This window comes from Cupressus sempervirens, chromosome 4, assembly GCF_028749045.1.
Source record: "Cupressus sempervirens isolate cs-2001-9-10 chromosome 4, ASM2874904v1, whole genome shotgun sequence".
Taxonomy (NCBI): domain Eukaryota; kingdom Viridiplantae; phylum Streptophyta; class Pinopsida; order Cupressales; family Cupressaceae; genus Cupressus; species Cupressus sempervirens.
Genome location: NC_143121.1, coordinates 678,273,040 through 678,294,028, shown reverse-complemented (window position 1 = coordinate 678,294,028; position 20,989 = coordinate 678,273,040). Strand labels below are relative to the sequence as shown.

At 34.2% G+C, this 20,989-nt stretch overlaps 1 protein-coding gene across 7 annotated transcripts in view; it reads left to right on the top strand.

Moving 5' to 3' along the window:
- LOC149563071 (Photosystem II reaction center PsbP family protein) overlaps positions 1-20,989 on the top strand; it is a 198,690-nt gene that overhangs the window by 33,579 nt on the left and 144,122 nt on the right. For all 7 annotated transcript variants that reach the window (XR_016364019.1, XR_016364017.1, XR_016364018.1 and 4 more), the window contains exons 8-9: positions 16,408-16,526; positions 17,209-17,253. Coding sequence is in view for 4 of the 7 variants with exons in the window: in XM_089826486.1 (XP_089682612.1) it covers positions 16,408-16,526; positions 17,209-17,253 (164 nt within the window). In the remaining 3 variants the exon portion in view is untranslated. The remainder of the gene's footprint in view (positions 1-16,407; positions 16,527-17,208; positions 17,254-20,989) is intronic.

The following is a 20,989-nucleotide window of genomic DNA, read 5'->3' as shown; positions in this document are numbered from 1 at the left end:
GGAGATTTGGATGTGTTCCTATTTTTTAGGAGTATCCCTAGATTTGAGGGTGAGATTACCAGTTGGCCCAAGTTGTCCAACATCAGTCACAGGCAGGTGACAAACTCAGTTTCATGTTTTGGAGGTGTTTGGGTTGTTCCTTGGCTACTTGGGAAATATTTTAATATATTTAAATATTCTCCTAAGTTAGCATTTTAATAATTTAAACAAGGCTAAGTGTTTAGCCATTTTGGAGTTATAAGGGCTTTTTTGGCTCCATTTGGATCAATTTGCCTATGTGTGATAGCTCATTGGAAAGAGCTCAGTCTCTACTATTTGATTATCACTTAGCGGGACTTATTTGATCCTTGGAGCTAATTGTCATTAATTAAGTAATGATTTCTCTCTATTTGGACGCCTTTATTGGGGAAATAATGTTATATTATAAAATTCAAATGAAATCCACTTTAGGGTTCTTTTAGGGTTCGATTTTCCTTGGAGAGGGGATATAAGGAGATGGTAACCTAAAAGTGAGTATCTTTTATCATTTTGTCAACATTTTTTGGATGCCATTGCTCTGGAAGAGCATTCCTCACATAGGACGCAAACCCTAGTGCTGAGAGTAGATTTGTTGGGACATAGCCCTCAACAAGATTAGATTCGAAGGTTCTTATGCATACAGTTTGATCAAGGCAGTGGATCGATTTCTAGTATTGCAGTCACACTTTGTAGGTAGTGGGATTTTAGGGAAGGCAGCCACTTTGGTTCAGCCTAGCGTTTCTTTATAGTAGCTCACTTGGATCCCATTTTCAATTCGCATCAACCTTGTTTGAAGCACATCTGTATTGGTACTATTCTGAAATAAATCAAATTCTACTGATATGGTTTTAGAATCATTTCCAGATTAGTATGTATTGCTGCATATGATTTCTATCCCTTCTATTATATCAGTTACTGTTATTTATTCATTGTAATTCCTATATTTTGAAAAATACAAAAAAGAAACAACATTCTTTTGCAACTTCTGTCTAGCTCTATAATATCAAAGAAAAATCTACAGGAAAATATAATTTAACATTATAGCAGCAATAGAGCAAATATCCATTTGGGTAGGGTGTTTTTTAGTGGTGAATATTTGTAATTTTGCTAATTTTAGAATTTTTTTGCTAGTAATTTAGTTAATAATTTAAGATTTAATGCAACCTAAATCACCACATTTTAATTAAATTTAGTTCTAAAATATTTAAATCGCTCAATAAATTATTTTATTAAAAAATTTAAACTCAAAGATTCGCCAAAATATTTGATACATGATTAGATTTGATTCACCTAAATATTATATATTATCGAAGAAATTAAAATTATTTCACCAATAATTATCATAATTATTAGTTACTTTAGGGATTATTTCCAATATTTAGTTTTAACTATTGATTTAAAATACAATGTGATTATCTTCATAATTTCCATGAGATAAAACATGTTCAATTTTGATTTGTAATATTCCATGACGATTAGCGAACTTCCTATTACTATTGAGATTTGCAAATATTTTCGCCAATATTTTCTACTAAAAAATTTTGAGTCCAAAATAATTGCCAATGTAAATAATATTTAAAATAAAAAAAATTGAGAGATTTGTCAATAAAAATAATTTGGTTTTTCAAAATAAAGAAAGATTTTCCATTAATTTTATCTTATTTAGGAGGGGGGTTTCTTAAATTTTACCTTGCATTTGGGATATTTCAATGGTATTAGAGCCTAGATCTTGCCAGCCTGTGGATTTGATTACGAACCTATGCATCCAAGAGCTAAGATACATAGATTTTACGCGCATAGGAGAGCTCAACTTGAGCAAGGTTTTGAAATTGAACAGGGAAATACTATAGCAGATGAACAGAGAGGAATAGACAGAACACCATTGATGAGGATGGAAGAGAATTGATGAAGATTCTCATCAATACTCAACCTATAATAGTCCAGACGCTTGAGAGGTTACATGGAAATTTGGAGCGGATGGAGTTGGATAGGTGAAGAGGCAGCCAGGGATGCAATAGATTTGTGTCAGTTGTTGGAAGTCATAGATCCCGTGCGTTGGTTGGGAGCTCCCTTCATTCCCAAAGATAGGAACGACCTCATATACCTGCTACGGATAGACTCTTGCTTCCATAGTTTTTACCTGGTGAGCGGCCAACACAGGTTGATCCACCTGAGATGGGATTCCAAGAATCCATCATGGCAGCCATAGTTGAGCGGAGAGCTCTACTCCCAAAGGTTAGGGATGTTTTCCCTCTTCCCTAGTATTGTTCACAGCGCAGGGATACTACCAGGTTCAGAGGAGACAGAGGCAATAGGTCACAACAGAACAATGATCTTAGTAGAGCTACTGGGAAGATTTCATTGGCTACTTATGATGGCACTTGTGATTCGAGTGCATCAACTTGGGTACACAAGCTAGACATTTATTTATTTATCATACAAAACATCAAACTCATGCACAAACAAAGTTTGCACCCGGTAATTATCTTGTACGTGAGGATCAAATATGAACTTGTATGTACTCCTTACTGTATACACCTCTGTGAATTTCTCAGTAAGACTCGCCTAGAAACCTGTAAGAATTAACTGACGTGCTAGTATATTGACGAAATCCCAAAATCATTCTCACTCATCACTTGAGAGAGACCAACACCAACCTCAAATAGTGGATTATCATATGACAAAGTAACATCAAAGTCAAACAAGGGTTTGTTCACAACGTGAACTACACCCATATGTTGATCTGAACTAGGTAATTATGAACTATGGGAGACATCGAGTGTAACCTGTTCCACCTAAATTGTACCATGCCTCTGTAAATTCCTATTGTGTATTGCAAAAAGAGATATAGTATGTAAACTCCCCTTAGTGATACCCTCCAACATTTACTTCTTGCCTCGGTACTCAAAATTCATCTCCAGCATGCACATGCTAAGGAAAAAACCCTTAATATCTTGCATCCCTAGTAGAACATCCATCCCTCCCAAGATGATCACATAAAAATCTGTCCGAATCTCATAATCATTGAGGAATAAAGAGAGATGTCGTATGTGCTTGGTACAGGTAAGGTTATAGTCATCTGTTACCCTAACTCAAAATACAACAATGTCCTCCACCTAAAGGCCATAGTGGCTAGCAAAAGCCTCATGTATGAAATTATGTGTGACCCATATGTCTAATATGGAAATGCAACAGTCCATCTAATCCTCACATTTTGAAAGTGGAGGGAACCTATAACAGTAGACAATACTATAGGTGATATCTTGGCATCAAGACCAAACTCAATAGGAGCATCATCAACATCTAAATCAACTGGCTTTTGTGAAGATTCAACCTCAACTTCATCATGGTACACCCACATAGCATGGTGTGCCCTTCCCTTAGGCCTCAAAGGGCAAGAGTGTTCTCTGTCATAATGTTCTCCTCCTCAAATCCTCACAAGTTGTCTCATCATGTTTAACAACTGATATTATTTTTTCATCACTAACCTATGGGTGTACCTTATCTGTAGGTGAAGTGGTAGGTTTAGGTTGTGCTTGCCTCGTAGGAGTTGAAAGCTCTATGTTCTTGGCCTTCTTGATGACTCATTGCAGGAAAGAAGAATCAAATGCCTTAAACCACCCTTTGAGTGGCTCATATAACCCCTCTGTAAATAGCGTAACTAAGCGCTTCTCTGTCAGATTAGGAGCCATGTTAGAGATTCTCAAAAGCTCACTAATGAAAGACTCTAGGTTGTTTGTATGCCTGAGTTGAACGAGGTCCCGAAAATAAGTTTTTGGATCTTTTTTGATTAAATCTCTCTACCATTCTATCCACAAACTCCTGGTGGGATGTAATTTGATCATGATGTAAAGTGACCAGCCCATGGTGCAACCATTAATGGGCTATACCATCCAAGTGCAACCTATCAAATTGGATAATGTCCTCCTTAGACATAGGATGTAATGAGGGACATGTGTCAAGCTTGTGAACCCAAGCTCTAGCTATTGTGTTACCACTCCCATCAAAATGAGTCAAAGTCAACTCCTTGATCGCTTGTTTCAAATCATTGTGTCTAGGCCTTTATGGCCCATTAGGTCTACCTCTGGATTGCTCTCTCTTCTAGGTCATAAACTTGTCAAAGTTCAAGTTCTGTTTCAGCCCTTGCGGTAAAGCATCCCACTTTGCATATAAAGCCACTACATCATTAGCAAAGGGTGCTGCCTCAGTCTCAATACTAGCCTCATCCAACTCAGGCCTTAGGAAAGTAGGATGCAAAGACCTGTCATGTGTACCTGTGGGATCTATAACCAGCTCTAGACCTATGTGTACTTACTGAAACACTCATATTACTCTTGTCTCTGCTACAACCCTTGGGTAAGGTAATGTGTTGTAGGGTGTCAGAAAGTTGTTGTAGTACATTAGCCACTTGGGGTTGACCAACTGCAGTGTTCTTGAATAATTCTCTAGCTTCTCTTTCTTCATCAATACATGTGTTACCAATGTTCTTATCACCCATAGTACCATAGTGAATGCCCTGTTTGCCTTCATCTAGTGGCGAGGCTCCACCTGTTTGGGTTTGATGAATCATTGGAATAAATCTTTGTGGCTGTATGAATGAATCTAATTCCCCAGAGGATCACAAGAAATTGCTCTGATACCACTATAACAAGCCTTGCTAGCTTTGATAGCACTGTAAAGAACCCTATTGGCTCTTTGATCAAATAATGTTAAATGATGAAGATATTTTGCTTGGATTTTGAGATTCATTATACCTTTGTGAGCTTTGATATCATTGTATAAAGAATCCCTGGAATAATAAATGAAATGAACAACGTAGTGCAAAAATTCTGAATTCTAGTTTGCAACAATGCCTTCAACAAATTTATTTAAATACTTGTGAACTCTAAGAATGCAATTATCTAAATGCAAATATTCAACTATGAAATTTTGTGAACTTGGAGATTGAATGTGCATCCAAATAACCTTCAGTATGAGCCAAAGTTGTAACGCAGCTATACTTGGAGTAAATGCTTCCATCCAAAGATGATATCACAGCTACTAATGATATATTTTCTGCCTTAGATGATCAACTACAGATGCTAAGGAACCAATCTTAGGCTTCTATAGAAAAACACAGGCAATAAACAATAAACCATCCCTCAAACTATGGCAGCAACAACCTCTATATTCAATCGCAGCTCCATAATCATGCATTTGACAATTAATAAATAGTCTCCATTCTTGTAAATTATATTTGATATGAGATGCTGAATCTTCTTCACAATTTGGTCACCAAATTAAGTACAATGGTAATCTTTGAATGAGACGATCACTTGCACAGTTCACCAGAGAATAACCAACTCAAAGTGCAAGATACCTAAAGGAATACCCAATTCTTCCATCTTTCAATTACACAAACCCTATGCATGAACTCCTCGACAAATCCACCATATCAAATGCACATTCAAATGTGTTCTTTTTGTTTTGCATCAAATGCATTTATAATTCTCAAATGCAAATTTAACTTGAATCCTCCAGCACACACCTCACATAGCTTACATATGTGCCTCTTTGGTTGCAGAGTTTGAAATATAATATTTATTATTTTTCCCTCCAAGAGCAAGTTTAAGTTATAATTTAAATTTTTTAAAGTTGACATATAATAAAGACACTTTATTAATTCAAACTCCCACATTTCTCAAAAAATGACCTTTTCATTAATATAATGATATTCTAACACACAAGGTCCTTGTTTCATGTTCTCATGATATAAAACTTCTCATCCTGGTTTAAATAATAACCTTAGTGCCCATTAATAAACTTGTCGAAAATGACCCAACCACAGCGGAAGTGAAACCTAATCGCACAGGAGTGATTGTAATGATGAAATATGATTAATGATCTAAATTGGGTGACTTTTTTAAAACACACGTTCCCCTCCAAGAATCTTGGAGCCCAATCCAGAAGTCAGAAATAACATATGAAAGCATCATATAACTCCTCTAAATCATTTGAGCTCATTGGAATCATCCATTGACTTACTATAAATAGTAAGTCTCTCAAAATGGAGCCAAAACACACCGGGTCCTCTAATCACCAATAGTAGCCTACAAGGACCTAGTGATAGGATAAACCCAATTGCAATCCAAGGTGAGTAAAAATGGGGACATTATATGGTTTCTTTTGAGGTGGAGACATTATAGTTTGCCCTTCCCATCATTGTCTATTCTCAAGCATTACTAGTTTCCAACCAAATCTTTTTCAATGTGAGGATCCTTGAACTACTCCTTGCAACCTCTTTGTGATATATTTAGCTTTTGTTGTGTGTAATGTCCCCTACTTAATGTGACCATTAGGGTCAATAGATTAGCTTATGACAAGAGCTTCCGTAGGCTAATGAAGTGATTAGGGAGCTCATTTGGCAATATTTTTAGGAGTTACTATTTTTAGTAAGTCAGTGGGAGTCAATTGATATGGAAATTTCTAGTGTTTGGCTTGGTGGATTTGGTTGACCTCTTTCCGACAAGCTATCATACATGGTATTCTGAGTTCGACTCTTATATGATTTTAATACCAAAGTTAATTTACTTTATTATAAAGTGATAGTTAAATAAAAAACTTATCTATCAAGTCACTTTATTATAAAGTTGTTTTAAAAAGGCGTCTCCCATTTATCCCACATTGCTTATGCAAATGAAGTCGACTTCTTCGAGGACTTTATATTCTCTTGGTTGGAATGCGTTGGGGTATGCTTGGATGATATTACTATTATGCTATTGGATTTCTAGGAAATCTAATTGTTGAGCTTGGAAGACGAAATCCCTCTTTGTTAGCATTCTCTTCATTGTTGAAAGACATAGTTAGGAGGATTATCGGGTGTTTTCATTTAGGAAATGCAGTGGGATTTATTGGTGATTTTACACATAATTTAAGAGCTCTGAAGTTCAGGTCATGCAGCCATGAATAGTGTTTGCTATCGTGCATGTGAATAGTGTTCTTGCTATAGTGTACGTGAATAGTGTTTTTGCTATAGTACCGTGAATAGTGTTTTTGCTACAGTACTGTAAATAGTGATTCTGCTACAAGGCCGTGAATAGTGAAATTGCTACAATGTCGTCAATAGTGAAATTGCTACAGTGTCGTGAATAGTGCTGCTATAGTGCACGAATAGTGTTGCATTGAGTTTCTTGTCCACTCTCGCCCGTTAAAGATTGGGACGCTGTCATTTCATCTGAATATCACTACAGCATCTACTTCTAGGTTCCTTCCATCATACTGTTCATTTTTGGCATTGTAATTGTTAAATACTAGTCTGAATATTTGTTGCAGCCTATAAGGCAATTTTATGTAAACATTTCTATTGCAAAATCAATATTTTATCAGCAAATAAGGAGGTTCTAGACTTTGTGTATTTATTGTTGTATGTTTGATAAGTGTTTGTCAAAATGCCATGTTGAAAATAGCACTCTAATTGATAATACTTAGTAGTCTACAAGTCTCCTCGAAAAAACAAAAAAGGGGTGGCTATTACATTGTGCAACTTTGATATCATGATAAGTTGTGGATTGGATTAAGATCTATATGTTTAAGTCGATAGGTTTTTTGTGGGAACTTTGTTCCCTGAAATGAATTTTTCTTAGTGGAAAAGTTGTTAGTCTTCTTCCCGATAACTTTCTTTTTCAAGTATGATTTTTCCTATTTTTTAGAATTAACAATTAATTTTTGAAATTAGAAATAGCAAGTGAATCTTAAATCCAATATATTTTAATATGATCTATGATTTTGTTTTCTAATTTTAGTTTGATTTTCAAAATTGATTTAGGTTTTAGTTTTCTAATAATTAAAATTAATTTTTTAGATTACTTTGGTTTTTCAGTTTAACTATTGATTTTAAGTTTTTATACTTTATTTAGCCAATAAGATATTTGTGGGAGGATGCAACTTGTTTGATTTCTATTTTTCTAATCATATTTTCTTTTTTGTATTTCTCCTATTGTTCACAATAGATTTTTTTTTAAATGATCATTTATTTAATATATGATAAATTGAATATAAATAAATAATATTTATTTGTATTTGAAAGAATTCTTTGAAAAAATATTATTTTACTTAAATTGAAAATTATTTATAATATTATCAAGCACCTATCGGCTTATCGTTGCAAGCACAAAAGCGTGCAACTACTAGTTCTTACTTCTATTTGAAATAGAGTTATAACAAGAAGTTGGAATGTGGCAAGGTTTCATTGCGAAAAAGTTTCCTCTCATCAATTGTAATCATAAGAACTATTATGGGTATCTCCTTGAGACAAAACAAGAATGAACTTCCTGCATATTGAGAAGAGGATTAGTAGCATGACACATCTATAATTTTGTATCGCCTTTTTGGTTGACTCTTGTTGTCAACCATAAACAGAATTCCTAGGATGATAGGAGCATGTTTACAGTAATCATAGACATTGATGGAGTAGACATACGAGAAACACATCACGTATGAACATAACATAGAGCATGCGCATGAATATATGACATATGTACACATGCTTAACATACAAGGAGTAGGAATGTCCTACCAATACCAGATTCGTCTCTTGAGGTAATCATTTCATTATTTAGCCAACAAGGGGCAAGAATGTCCAAATAGGAGCAGATTCATCTCTTGGGCTAACTAACTCATCACTTATCCCACAAGAGGTAGGAATGTTCAGCTAGGATTTAGATCCATCCCTTGTGGTAATTATTTCATCATTTAGCCCACAAGAGGTAGGAATGTTCAGCTAGGATTTAGATCCATCCCTTGTGGTAATTATTTCATCATTTAGCCCACAAGAGGTAGGAATGTCTAATCAGGACTAGGTCCATCTCTTGGGGTAATGAATTTATCATTTAGCGCACATGAGGTAGGAATGTCCAACCAAGACTAGATCCATCCCTAGGGGTAACTAATTCATCATGTGGATCACAAATGTTTTGTGCCTTCATTAATCATTGCATTTGTTGCATACCTTTTTCTCTTTACCCTTATCTGGCTGACAAAGATGTCCAAGTCTTCATTTTTCTTTATATTAGGAGCATAAGCTCTTGCTGCTTAAGTCCTCACGATCATCTATAAAGATAGATGTTCTTTTTATGTCCTTAATTGTAATTTTTTCCCTCCTTTGATGTCATGTGTTTGGAATTCCCCCTTAGTTGTTTGGGCAACATCAAGACATGTGGCCTTTTTGATTGCTTCTTGGAGTGAGGAAGGGTCAAGTGCACTTATGAGGCCACAAATGGTACTTGATAAATACTCTACAAATATATAGATCAGTCTTTCCTTGGATATTCTGGGAGTCATAATTGCTAGTCTCCATAACTTCGTTACGTAATCTTTGAGGGTTCCTATTTGCCTTATTCTTGTTAATTCTCTTAAGTTTTTTTGGGGGTTTTTTGGTCAAACATTTCAATAATCTTTTTTAGGAAGGCATCATAAGTTTCTATGTTTTGGTGATCTTGGGTAATTATGTTGTGGTGCCACCATTCATATGATATCCCTTCTAAATGTAGTATATCAAAATTGTAATGTCCCTATTTTTGCACCTTCCTAAATATCAGTTATTTTAAGAGGTCAGCCTATTATTAGTGGTCCTTGTAGGCTAATGTAGTGATTAGGGGGCCCTTTTAGGGCGATTCCGGGTTATCCAGCTAACAATTTGGACTTCTATTTCAATACTTTCCATCTTAGTGCATTAGTTTATTTGCATTTTTCCTTCTATAGGTCTTTCAAGCTCTATTTAAACTTTATACACACTATTTTTAGTAAGTCACTTGGATGTTTGGGTCCATACCATTTATGGTTAGTCATTTCGATGGTTAGATGACATCGCAGTTATATCCAAAAGCTGGTAGGATTTATTGTTGGTTGGATATTTGGCATTTAATGGTGTTTAATGATTTAATTTAATTAATTGAAGTCTAACCTAGCATTGACTTTAATCTAATTAATTAAATATCTTTATGATTAAAGAGGATATAAGGGGTCGACTGAATTCAATATGGGAATGTCATAAAGTATTTAATCATTATGCCCAATGGGGTGTGAGCTTATGGAGCTATAAGGAATTTAAAGTGACTTTATATTATTAAAGAAACTATATGTGTAACAACCAGATTTCCTGGGTCTAAATTAACAAATACCATACTCAAAGAATACAGTTATAATTTCGATTTCATAAGAAGACAGTTATATCTTTCATTTTCATGTGAATAAGATTTACCGTAAAAAATAGTTATACAAAATTTCATAACTAAAAACTTGAATCACCATCAAATGAAATTACTATAGAAATTGAAAACCACATACCTTGGAATACTGAGTTCGAATTAAACTAGGGATGTTTCTGCAACCACCCGGGTTAGTCCACAAATACACTATAACAATTTCATAGGATGGCTATCATCTACAAACTACTATCTTAAAACTCAAATAATAAATTTTAAATAAATACCACCATATTATAAATTAGGGCATCACATACCACTGTATCAATTAGGGCATCTTTTACCTTCGGTTCATTTAGGGCTTCTGATACCGTTATCTCACTCAGGGCTTCCACTACCACGGATTCATCTAGGGCTTTCGATACCATGGATTCAATTAGGGCTTTCGATACCACTGATTCAAATAGGGCTTCCAATACCACGGATTCAATTAGGGTTCCGATACCACTGAATCATTTAGAGTTCCAGTCATCTCTCAAATCATTTAGGGCTTCAGATTCCTTTTCCTCTGATTACTTAATTGTGACATTATCTTAGGATTAGAAAGTATACTTATATTCGTTATTCATATATATAAAAGTAAAATGATGATAACAATGAAATACTTCAATTTAATCTTACCTCTTCATAAATAAAAATGATATTACCTGTTTTTGATAAACAATTGATTGCTTGGCTTATCTCTGTCTGACGCATATCCGACATCTTGAGAGAGGTGAAACATTGTCAGGGGCTTAATCACCCAACCTCAGACCACAATATATCCCCACACAATCTCTAACGAGAAAGGCCCTCTCTACCCGGAATTGACAGGGAACATCATTCCATCCACTGGGCATCATGATATATAACACGCCATACAAATTGGTAGTAGGAGATCACCATAATAGGAATATGCATGAGCTATTAATTAAATTCATTTTAAATGGTAATTATTGAAATGTCATAATTGATATTGATTCATACTATTAAGGATTCCTTTCTCACACTTCATCACCCATCTTCTCAGCTACACAACCCGGTGAGTCCCAGGTATCCGGAATTTTTAGAGCCAACGGCTCCTTCATTTATTCATCCATCATTTCATATTCTATGATTATGTTCTTAAGAGTTCTCAAAATGTCAACATTCTTATAATTCTTTTTAACAGGTTCATCTACACCTCCTCACCATAATGAGGCCATCAGGCCGGTGACTCCTTGGTGCCTGAACAATTATCCTTACTGTTATGTCTTGTACCTTATTCACCTTAGTCTGGCTCTCAGCGTGGTGAATTTCCTTGGTACTCTGTTTTTGATATTCAATTCAGATTTAAACAATATTCCATACTGTATTATAACTTTTATCATAGAAGGTCATGTTCTGTTATTATGATGATAACAGTCTTATATCTAAACAATATTATGGCAATCAATTAAACTTGAAAGATTAAGATAATCTTGAAAGACTACAGTCGGTTTCATCCAATAATCATGCATCAATTATAAGTATAAAGGCAGACTGAAAGAATTACGTATGGCTCTATTTACTGATTTAAACAATATCTCATCTCTGTTTGATCATTAGTTCCATATTTCATAGTAAATGCTATCAAGAAATTAACTCCTCCTTAAGAAAAATTCAGGGTGATTGTCCATTCGGTTATCAATCCAATTATTTGATCTGAATAGCAATTAAGACTAAAGTGTTTGACTGATCTTCATCAGTTTATAATGATTTTTGAAAGATTTAATATGGACTTCATTATTCTGGTTTTATAGCAAGAAAACAAGTCAATCTAGCAATGAAAGGACAAGCTGGAAATGAAAAGACTAATTGGTAATGAAATGCGATGGGTTTATGTACAGTTTGATGATGCAAAAAGACAAAAATAATTGCCAAGACGTATATGAAATCCTGTACGTCTACCTACAGAGATAACTGCATATTTTAATTCAATAAGAAAAGGAAAAGTAATTGTTTCTTTTGTGGAATCCTAATGCTGTCTTATGTGACTTAATTCTGTGATGATGTGGCATGGGTTCTTGAGACAACTCTTCATCCAGCAGCAATATCCTAGCTGTATGCTCCTTATTTACTTGCTGCTTCCTCAGTGACTGATTTTGGATGCTTGGTTGAAGGTTTCAAAACGAAAATATGGTTCTCAAGGCTGAAAACAATAATGAAAGCCAAGGCTTGGAAAAGGACAAGGTGCCAAGTTACGTTTGAAATTCTAATAATATAGACGTGAGCTTCTCTATACAACTTCCATCGGTTACAAAAAAACCATCTGAATACCAATCAATCAATTTATAAAAAGAAGGGAAATAATTAAAAGATTAGAAAAGTTGAACGATTATAAAATTCAAATTGCCAAATATTAAATTGATTTGCTAAGCCAAGTGTTATCATTTAAGAGCAAAGAATATTAAATTGAAAGGGAATAAGTTATAATAATTCGAATACTATTAAAATCTTACATGCACTTATAAACATCACTTAATTGATTATTAAATTATAATGGTGCTAAATGATTTTATATTTAAATATATGTTTAATAAATATTTATTAAAAACAATATAATGAAAGATAAATTAAAATCTTTTTAAAAATTAAAGTCCTTAAGATACGTTTTATATTTTAACTCAATTATTTTATTTAAATAACTCATGCAATTCCACAGATGTATCCTGTTTCAAATCGCTAGGTCCTTTACCTGTTTACTAGTGATGGTGATGCCCTGCCTAATTCTTTTTTGACAATGCTTCCACCCCTTCGACAAGCTCCCTGCAAGGAATTTCTCTGTAATTAAATTATAAATTATAAATAATCATATTAGTTAACCTTTCATCTTAATTCAATGAATTCGCGATTAACAAATAACTAGCATGTCATCTTCACTTGAAATCATAACGTCTAACTATCTTACCATTTCGCCAGATTATATCAAATTAAACTGCCAGTTGACTTCATGTGAACCTCAACGTCTATATTTCAAGCTAGGTCAAAAATTGGGATGTAACAATATGAAGGTGTCACTTTACTATTATTCCCCATATGCAAGTTAAATATGAAATTATAAAAAAGTGGGAATTATAAATAGAGTTTTGGAAACTAAATAAGAGGATTATAAATGGGGATTTGAGGAAGTCGTTTTGTACTTTTGAAATTGTTTAATTTTTCTTTAAGAAGCTTGAGAGATTTGGTCTTCATTTACAAGAAATATGAGGATGAAAACCCTTGGAGTTTCTCAGTTGTGTGGATGAAAACACATTCATTTTAGAATTCACATTGAGCTTATTGTAGGTATTTAGCATTGAGGAGCTGGAAATATCATTTATGTGCAGGTCTAGAGTTGTCAGGGTTTGTTCTTTGCTGGTTTAAAAAGAAAAACCATATAGGGCAAGTAATATTTTATGATATTTTGGCACAAGGGTTTACATATTTTGGAAGGGTTTAAAAAGGTACAGCTAGGGAAGGACAGTGATTTGCATCAAAACTTTAGAAGACATTTTCTCTTGTCATCAGCCATTATGGCTATCCTTTGAGGCAACCGTACCATGTACTAGCAGTTGGGCTTCCAGTCTTTCTTCCGGAACTCAAAAGAAAAAAATCAGACCTTGCCTTCGAAGTGTTTGACAAAATTTCAAACAACCAAGACTGAGAAAACAGGGCAGAATTAGTAGGGGTTCTTACAAAATTTAGTGATGTCCTCATTTAACATCAGGTTGAGAGATACAAAATTCTTTAGGTTTTGGATCCATAAATAGGTTGTGATTTTTCCCAATCCATCAAAGTGAGGGAGTTGTCATCTTGCCCACCACATGTTGCAAATCTCGATTAATTTTGTTCTTCCACTTTTATGAATACCCTTTGTTCCAGCCTTACAGGTCATTGTCAAAGGTATGCTTTTCTCAACTTCCGGATCAATTTTTGCATATTCTGTAGTTCATTTAAGTTTGGGTTAGCTGTGCTAGTTCCCTCATCTCTTTTGGGTTAAAAAGTAGGCTGGGTTGTTTCTTTTGTTGATCCTGTTGTATCTCTATTATGAATTTTAGAGTGACTTTGGGTGGTATCCTTTTCGTTCGCTGGGTTGGGTCTAAGAGTATTTATGGTAGAAGTGATGTTTATCAAGGCTTGGGCTGTTTGTTCCCTGAATTCTTGATTCATTTGTTTGTTTCTTGTGTTGTCTCAGCTTGCAATCTTCTTCTTTTCCCTTTCAAGAGTCCTTAAAGCCCTTCAACTAGGTTGCATCAACTACTATCCGTCCCTTAGGCTGGCAGGAATGAAGGTCTGATACCACTACAATGCCCCTATATTGAAGTTCCACCAATGAGTAGATATAGCAAGATGACCAATTATGAATGTTTTTGTTGTTTTGATTAGTTTTTTTAGTCCTTATCAATATTCTTCTTGTTTTTCCACCATTCCTTATGTCACATTCTAGCTTGTGCTGGTCTATTTGATTGCTTGATTATTTCTCCTTCGGATTGACACCTTCTATCTTACGGATATTTTTCTTCTTTCTGTTCAATAATCCCCTCGAATCCCGTTTTTCTCTTCTCCTTTATAGCTCCATATTTCTTGGAGAGAGGAAACTCTTGGAGAGAGGAAACTCTTGGAGATTGCTATCCCCTTAGGTGGGTCACACCCTTCTTAGAGACATCTCTTCTAGTTAAGTTCCTTAATCTCTGTTAGTCATTGATTGCTAATGATGCTTTCTCCTTTAAACTAATTAATGCTTCTTATTTAATGGGAATTATTGTCACTTAATTGCTGACCTCCAAGGAACAATTTCTGCATATTCACATGTGTTGTGTGCAGGGATATTACTTGCTGTCGTTGTATAGAATTTCTGCTTCTTATCCTTGATCACTTTTGTCCTTTGTTTTTGTGATAACGGTACTTTTTGAGGTGGGGACATGATTTTTTTTATAGTTCACGTTTCCTTTTTTCTGCAAATTGGTCCAGTCATCTAAGCATTTGCACCTGAAGAATTTCAAAACAACTTTCTAAATCCTTGTCCATTTTCTCGAGAAAGTGATTGGGAAATCCTAAGGTGAATCTGTAGATCTTCCTCTTTGATTTATCATTCTTTTGAATAAAAAATTAGATCAAACCCTGTAGGTTGGCAAGATCAAAGCTCTAATACCACTTTAATGTGCTTAATTGGACAATTTTAGGAAATATGTGATTTTAAGTTAAAATAATTAATCAATGCCAAATATAGGTGCCAGTCTGCCAGATCATACAGAGATCAAATTTGATCAACTGTAATTCAATTCGCAAACTGTTGGGAATCAAAATACCGAACTCCAAACATTGGGTTCAAATCCCACCAGCTGACATGAAGTTTGGTAAAAAAAAAACCCTAAAATGCAAAATGATCAGTTATTACAGGAAATTTGACTTATCTGTAGCATGCTATAACTCTAAAACCCTTATACGTTCAATCATATGTAATAGATCTGATTACTATGATAAATGGAAACTCACAAAATTTGAAATTAGTCACTTTCATCAGTAGCAATAACCCCTACCATCACTTGTAAAGATCTACAAACTAGCACATGAAAATATCAGTATTTTTGCTTAATAGCTATTAGGAGCTAACAATCAATAACATATGATAGAAAATGGCAATTCAACTTTTCCAATAGCACAAATATATCTTAAAACCCTTTTAGAATCAGCAGCTACAGTAGTCGACTCAAAAATTTATGGAAATAGAGCAGCAATGATGTGAAAGTTTTTGCAGATCTAAACCCTTATTATCAGTGTCAGTATCAGCAAGCTAACAACCATGTGATGATGCTAGGATGCAAGAGGTAGGCTGAAAAAATCCAAAGCAGTAGATCCAATGTCTGATATGACTTACAACGACAAAAAAACAATCAAGAAACCCAGAAAACCCTTGAAATATGGTTTGAAACATAAATTGGCTTATTTAAAACATTAGGCATTTATTTTAAGCTTGTCTTCTTCTAACAAAATGGCTGTCTGCTAATGTTGAGTGAACTTTTCCATTTATTCTTTTGTATACTGGTTGACTGCAATTTAAAAGACAATCTAATTGATTCCATGTATGCGATGCATTCCTCTTTTAAGCACTTATTAATAATCACCATTATATGTTTAATCAAAGAATTACAAAAACCATTTTCTACAGGTATATATTATGTGGAATATTCATTCCAAAAACCTGGTCAAAGTAAAATCCATCTATTCTCTGCAATTGGTATAATGTTCGGTGATTGGTACAACAGGCTTTATACTGTTACTGGACAGGTAAATTGACTGCCCTTTATTCCAAAGCTTATAATGTGCAGTTTGATTATTTCTTTTACTAAATAGGATCTTCTTTGTCCAATTTCTGCAAATTGAAACTTTTAGAGGAAATGGACTAAAGCTTGAACTGCTAGCATGGAAGTCATAAGATAAACATCATTTCTTGTATGAAATGTGATGGAACATTTCGTTCTCTTTTGGTTGTGTTTCATTTATACTGTAGCACCTGACTGGGCAATTATTTTTCACAAAAAACTATTAAGTGCTGAACTGACAAAGTAAAGTGAGAGAAAGTGACACAAAAACTACAGAGTGCTGAATTAATATAAAGTGAGAGAAAGTAACATGAAAACTACAAAGTGTTAAATTAATATAAACTAAAATGAGAGATTCTAACACATTAAATGGCATTAAGCATGCAACAATGTGAAGAGGCGTATCAACTGGATGTGGATGACATGCTAGTTTATATACAGTTTCTCATGGAAGCCCATTAATTTTTTAATTTGATAAGTAAAGAAAATTTTCATCACATACATGTAATTTTCTAATCTATGTTATGAATATTCCATTCTTGGAAAAACCATACTGTATGGTTTCTGCTTTACCATGTTTAAAATTATATGCCACTTTCTTTGCTAATATTCAGCAGATTTACAATTTTTATTTTATGGCTTTATAGTATTTGGAGGAGGATGCTGACAAGTACAAAGCACAGATTGAAAAGGTGAACTCAAAACATTCTGACTTTCTACCTCCTTAAAAGTTGCAAGAGTATTTATTTTCAGAGTTTTTAGATTTTGTTCACAGTTTTATATTTCAGGTAAATTTTCTCAAAATACAAGTGTTGGTATTTTTGTCTTGTTGTGTCTACCATGTGCTTCTGCAGAAAGCTAAATGTACTGTTCTGTATTGTAAATTTGTTACAATCTACAATGTTCCATGAAAGAATGAATGTTTTGTAACAAACACTACTGAATGTAGAAGAATGGACTGAAGGAGTTTTGAAGTCTTGCATAAATGCATTATTCACTATTCTATTGGATAAGAAACACCTAGGTGAAGATAATGGAGTGAGAGTACAACATTCTAGAGTGATCACTAGGAACACAAGAAATATATCTTTGACTCTTACATACCAATGCACACCCTGGCAAGGTGGAGGTAGAAGTGGAAGTGCAGAGATGTGGATTCTGATCCGTGTACCCCGTGGATACTCCCTGGAAGCACATCTTGGGCACTCAGATGCACTTTTGGGTATCATCCATTGGGCACTTGGGCACCTCCACTAGCATCCATTGGCCAAGTTTGGGAAAAATGCGATTCAAAGCCAAAATACAACGTAAAGAGCATTAAAACATGTGCATAGTAACATATTTTATTCTTTTTTGCTGCTAAACCCTAAAATGACCCTCAAAGAAGCCATTGATTAATTTTTAATCTCATCTTGTTTGTAGGTAATGTCCCCTTCTCCCTAGTGCTCAGATTTGATGGAGTTTGGCCTATCATTGAACCCTCATAGGACAAGGTGTTTGTAATGACCTCATTTTGGGATAGTTGTGCTTTATACTTATATAATTGATAAGTCAGATAATGATATTGTGGGAGATTACTTTTTGATCTAGGAAGGAGACTTCAAGTGTAATCAAGTCACTTAGACACCAAACCTTAGTAGGTGTTCTGTCAAAGTTAATAGGGGTCCAAGTTTGTTTCATGAAGATTTATGGAACACTGTCCCCCACCCTCTATTGGGATACAACCATTGGTTGGAATTCACTCGAGCCTCTCCTTGATTACAAATTAGACTTCCCTCTTAACTTGAAATAATAATATAGCAGGCATAGATAATTGTTTATAATAATAGTGATAATTATATTTGATTAATAATATTGACTTTTTAATCAAAATAATAACATAATGATTTAATGTTATTAATTCTATTTTCAATATATATATTATAAATACCAACATATATTTAAATGGAAGATTCATTTGATGTTCATAATTATATTTGAATGTGCATACTTGGTAACCCCCACCAAGGTCACTTTTAATAGTTCTCTCTTATTATTTATACTGACTGCATCGATTGATGTCACGTATGTAATTGGTTGTTATCTTGTATTATTACCATACTCCATGCTTCATGTTATCTTGTATTATTCTCTCCCATGTGTTCTTTTTCTTCCCCCGCTATTTCTACATTATGTGTTTGTGTCCTCTATTGGTGGAATTATATCTTGTTCATCCTCGTTTATTCTGCATTTTTTCTTAGTTCCTATGTGATGCCCTAATTTCACGTGGTGGTGGACTTACATACCTCTCCACCTATCAAAAAGGGGTCGTGACCCTTAACTAGCATATTTTCCGATGTTGGCATAGACATGCAATTAAGGTAAAATACTTGATGACTTATTTGCTTAGATTAATTTATAAATATATGTTCAAAGCACTTTGTTTTTTATTTATCTACCTGTTTAATAATTTTTATTAATTAATAATATTAGTTAGTATTATTTAATTATTTAATATTGACATATTCTTTATATAATTACTTTGTTGACTAGTAATCAGTTAATCATTCCACGTATCCAATATAACCAAATACAAATAGGAATGTTGATTATGATTTAATAGTAGATTCCATTATTAGGGGAAATTACAAAGGCCATTCATTCATTTTTCATCTCATTTTGTTTGTAGCTAATGTAATGTCCCTTTCTCCCTAGTGCTTGGGTTTAATGGAGTTTGGCATATCATCGGACCCTTGTAGGACAAGATGTTGAGGAGAAAGTCGTGTGGATAGTTTCATATTGTAGCCACAATCTTCTTGCAGCCGCAAACTTCCTACGGCTATAGGCTTCCTGCAGCCATGGACTTGCTGTAGCCTATGATAGTATTTGTTCTCTATAATAATTATATTTTAATATTACTTTACTTTTTACTGCAATTAAGTATTATTATGAAAAAAGATGAAACTTCTAGAAATTGCATTAAATATTATTTTATTTCTTCTAGAAGGAGGCTAACATCTTGGAGATAAAGAATACATAGGGAGGAAAGCCTTATTGTTTGATAGTGAATGTGTTCCTATCTACTTTGCTTGATAATTTGTGGAACCAAGGGCTTCTAGAGTTTGTTACATTGGTCATTGGGAACAAAAACTCCTATTGATTTGCATAATTGAGGTGGTGAAAGATCCTTTGAAGGGTTGCAGCTATTGGAAAAGAAAAACTAGTCTTTTCATTTTGCCAAGTTTTTTTGGATTAATTTTCATTGTGCCAAGTTAGTAGCCTAAGGTTAGATTTGCGAAGAAAGATTGAAGAAATGAGTGTGATTAATTTGAAATAAATTGTAGTGGTGTTGGGATATTTGGAAATGATTATATAACGGTTTGGAAGACTTTCCTACAATTGAAGGTGAATAGTATCATTGCCACAGTGCCATCGCTATAGTGTTACTGCTACAATACCGCCACTACAATGACACTCATATAATTTGGGTAGTTTCTAGGTTCCCATCCACTTATATTTTGCATTGTTTTGAGGCTAGATCTGGATACTTTAAGGCATTTGTAGGGACTTCATAATTAGTTGCGGAAGCATTGTAGTATGATTTTATATCAGCAACCTAGCAAGCTGTCATTTTAAAGGGGTTCAAATATCATTGAAATTTGCATTGAAAGTGTTTCTCCTAATGTCATATCGTTGTAGATGTATATTTTTTAATCTTTAACCGATGCTTATACACTTGGAAAAATACAAAAGCATTTGCATCCTCAGTCGTATAACAACCAATTCCAACTTTGTACGATTCCTTCATCTTCAATGACAACTTGATATACTCGTACTAGTTCCGGAAGAGCTTTGTACTAGGCTTGCACAATAGTTACGAAAGTCTATTGAAGTGTCTTGGTTTCGACACACGATCCTATTCACACAAACAAATAATCATCCAATGTATATACTTAAAAAACACTAATGCCAGATAGCAAGAAAATCAACAATACAAAATGCAAATGTAGGAGATGTTCAAATTAATAATGATAGTACTCTAGATTACAATAGTCCCAGATGAACTAGGGTGAGGAGTTACTCCTACGGAAACTGTAGAGGCTGAACTTTGCTAATGCTTCTATGCTGAATTGGAGTAGGGTATGGAGCAATTACCATTTTCTTTCAATCCTCCTATTATGCAATGGCTGAACTTTGCTAATGCTTCTATAGTGCACACTCTATTGATTTGTCTCATCTAATAGCAATTGTAGGATTATCTAATCATCATTTCTCGCAAACCTAATTTACCAAAAATTCTCTCTAGCAATCCTCAATGTCCAATTGGACTCTGTACAAAAATTGGTCCTTGCCAAATTCTTTTTTAGATTGAAATTAGTGGTGATATTACAATAATAGATAAGTCGTCTATTATTAGTTAATGGTTATCTATTGTAAATATCTAGTTAG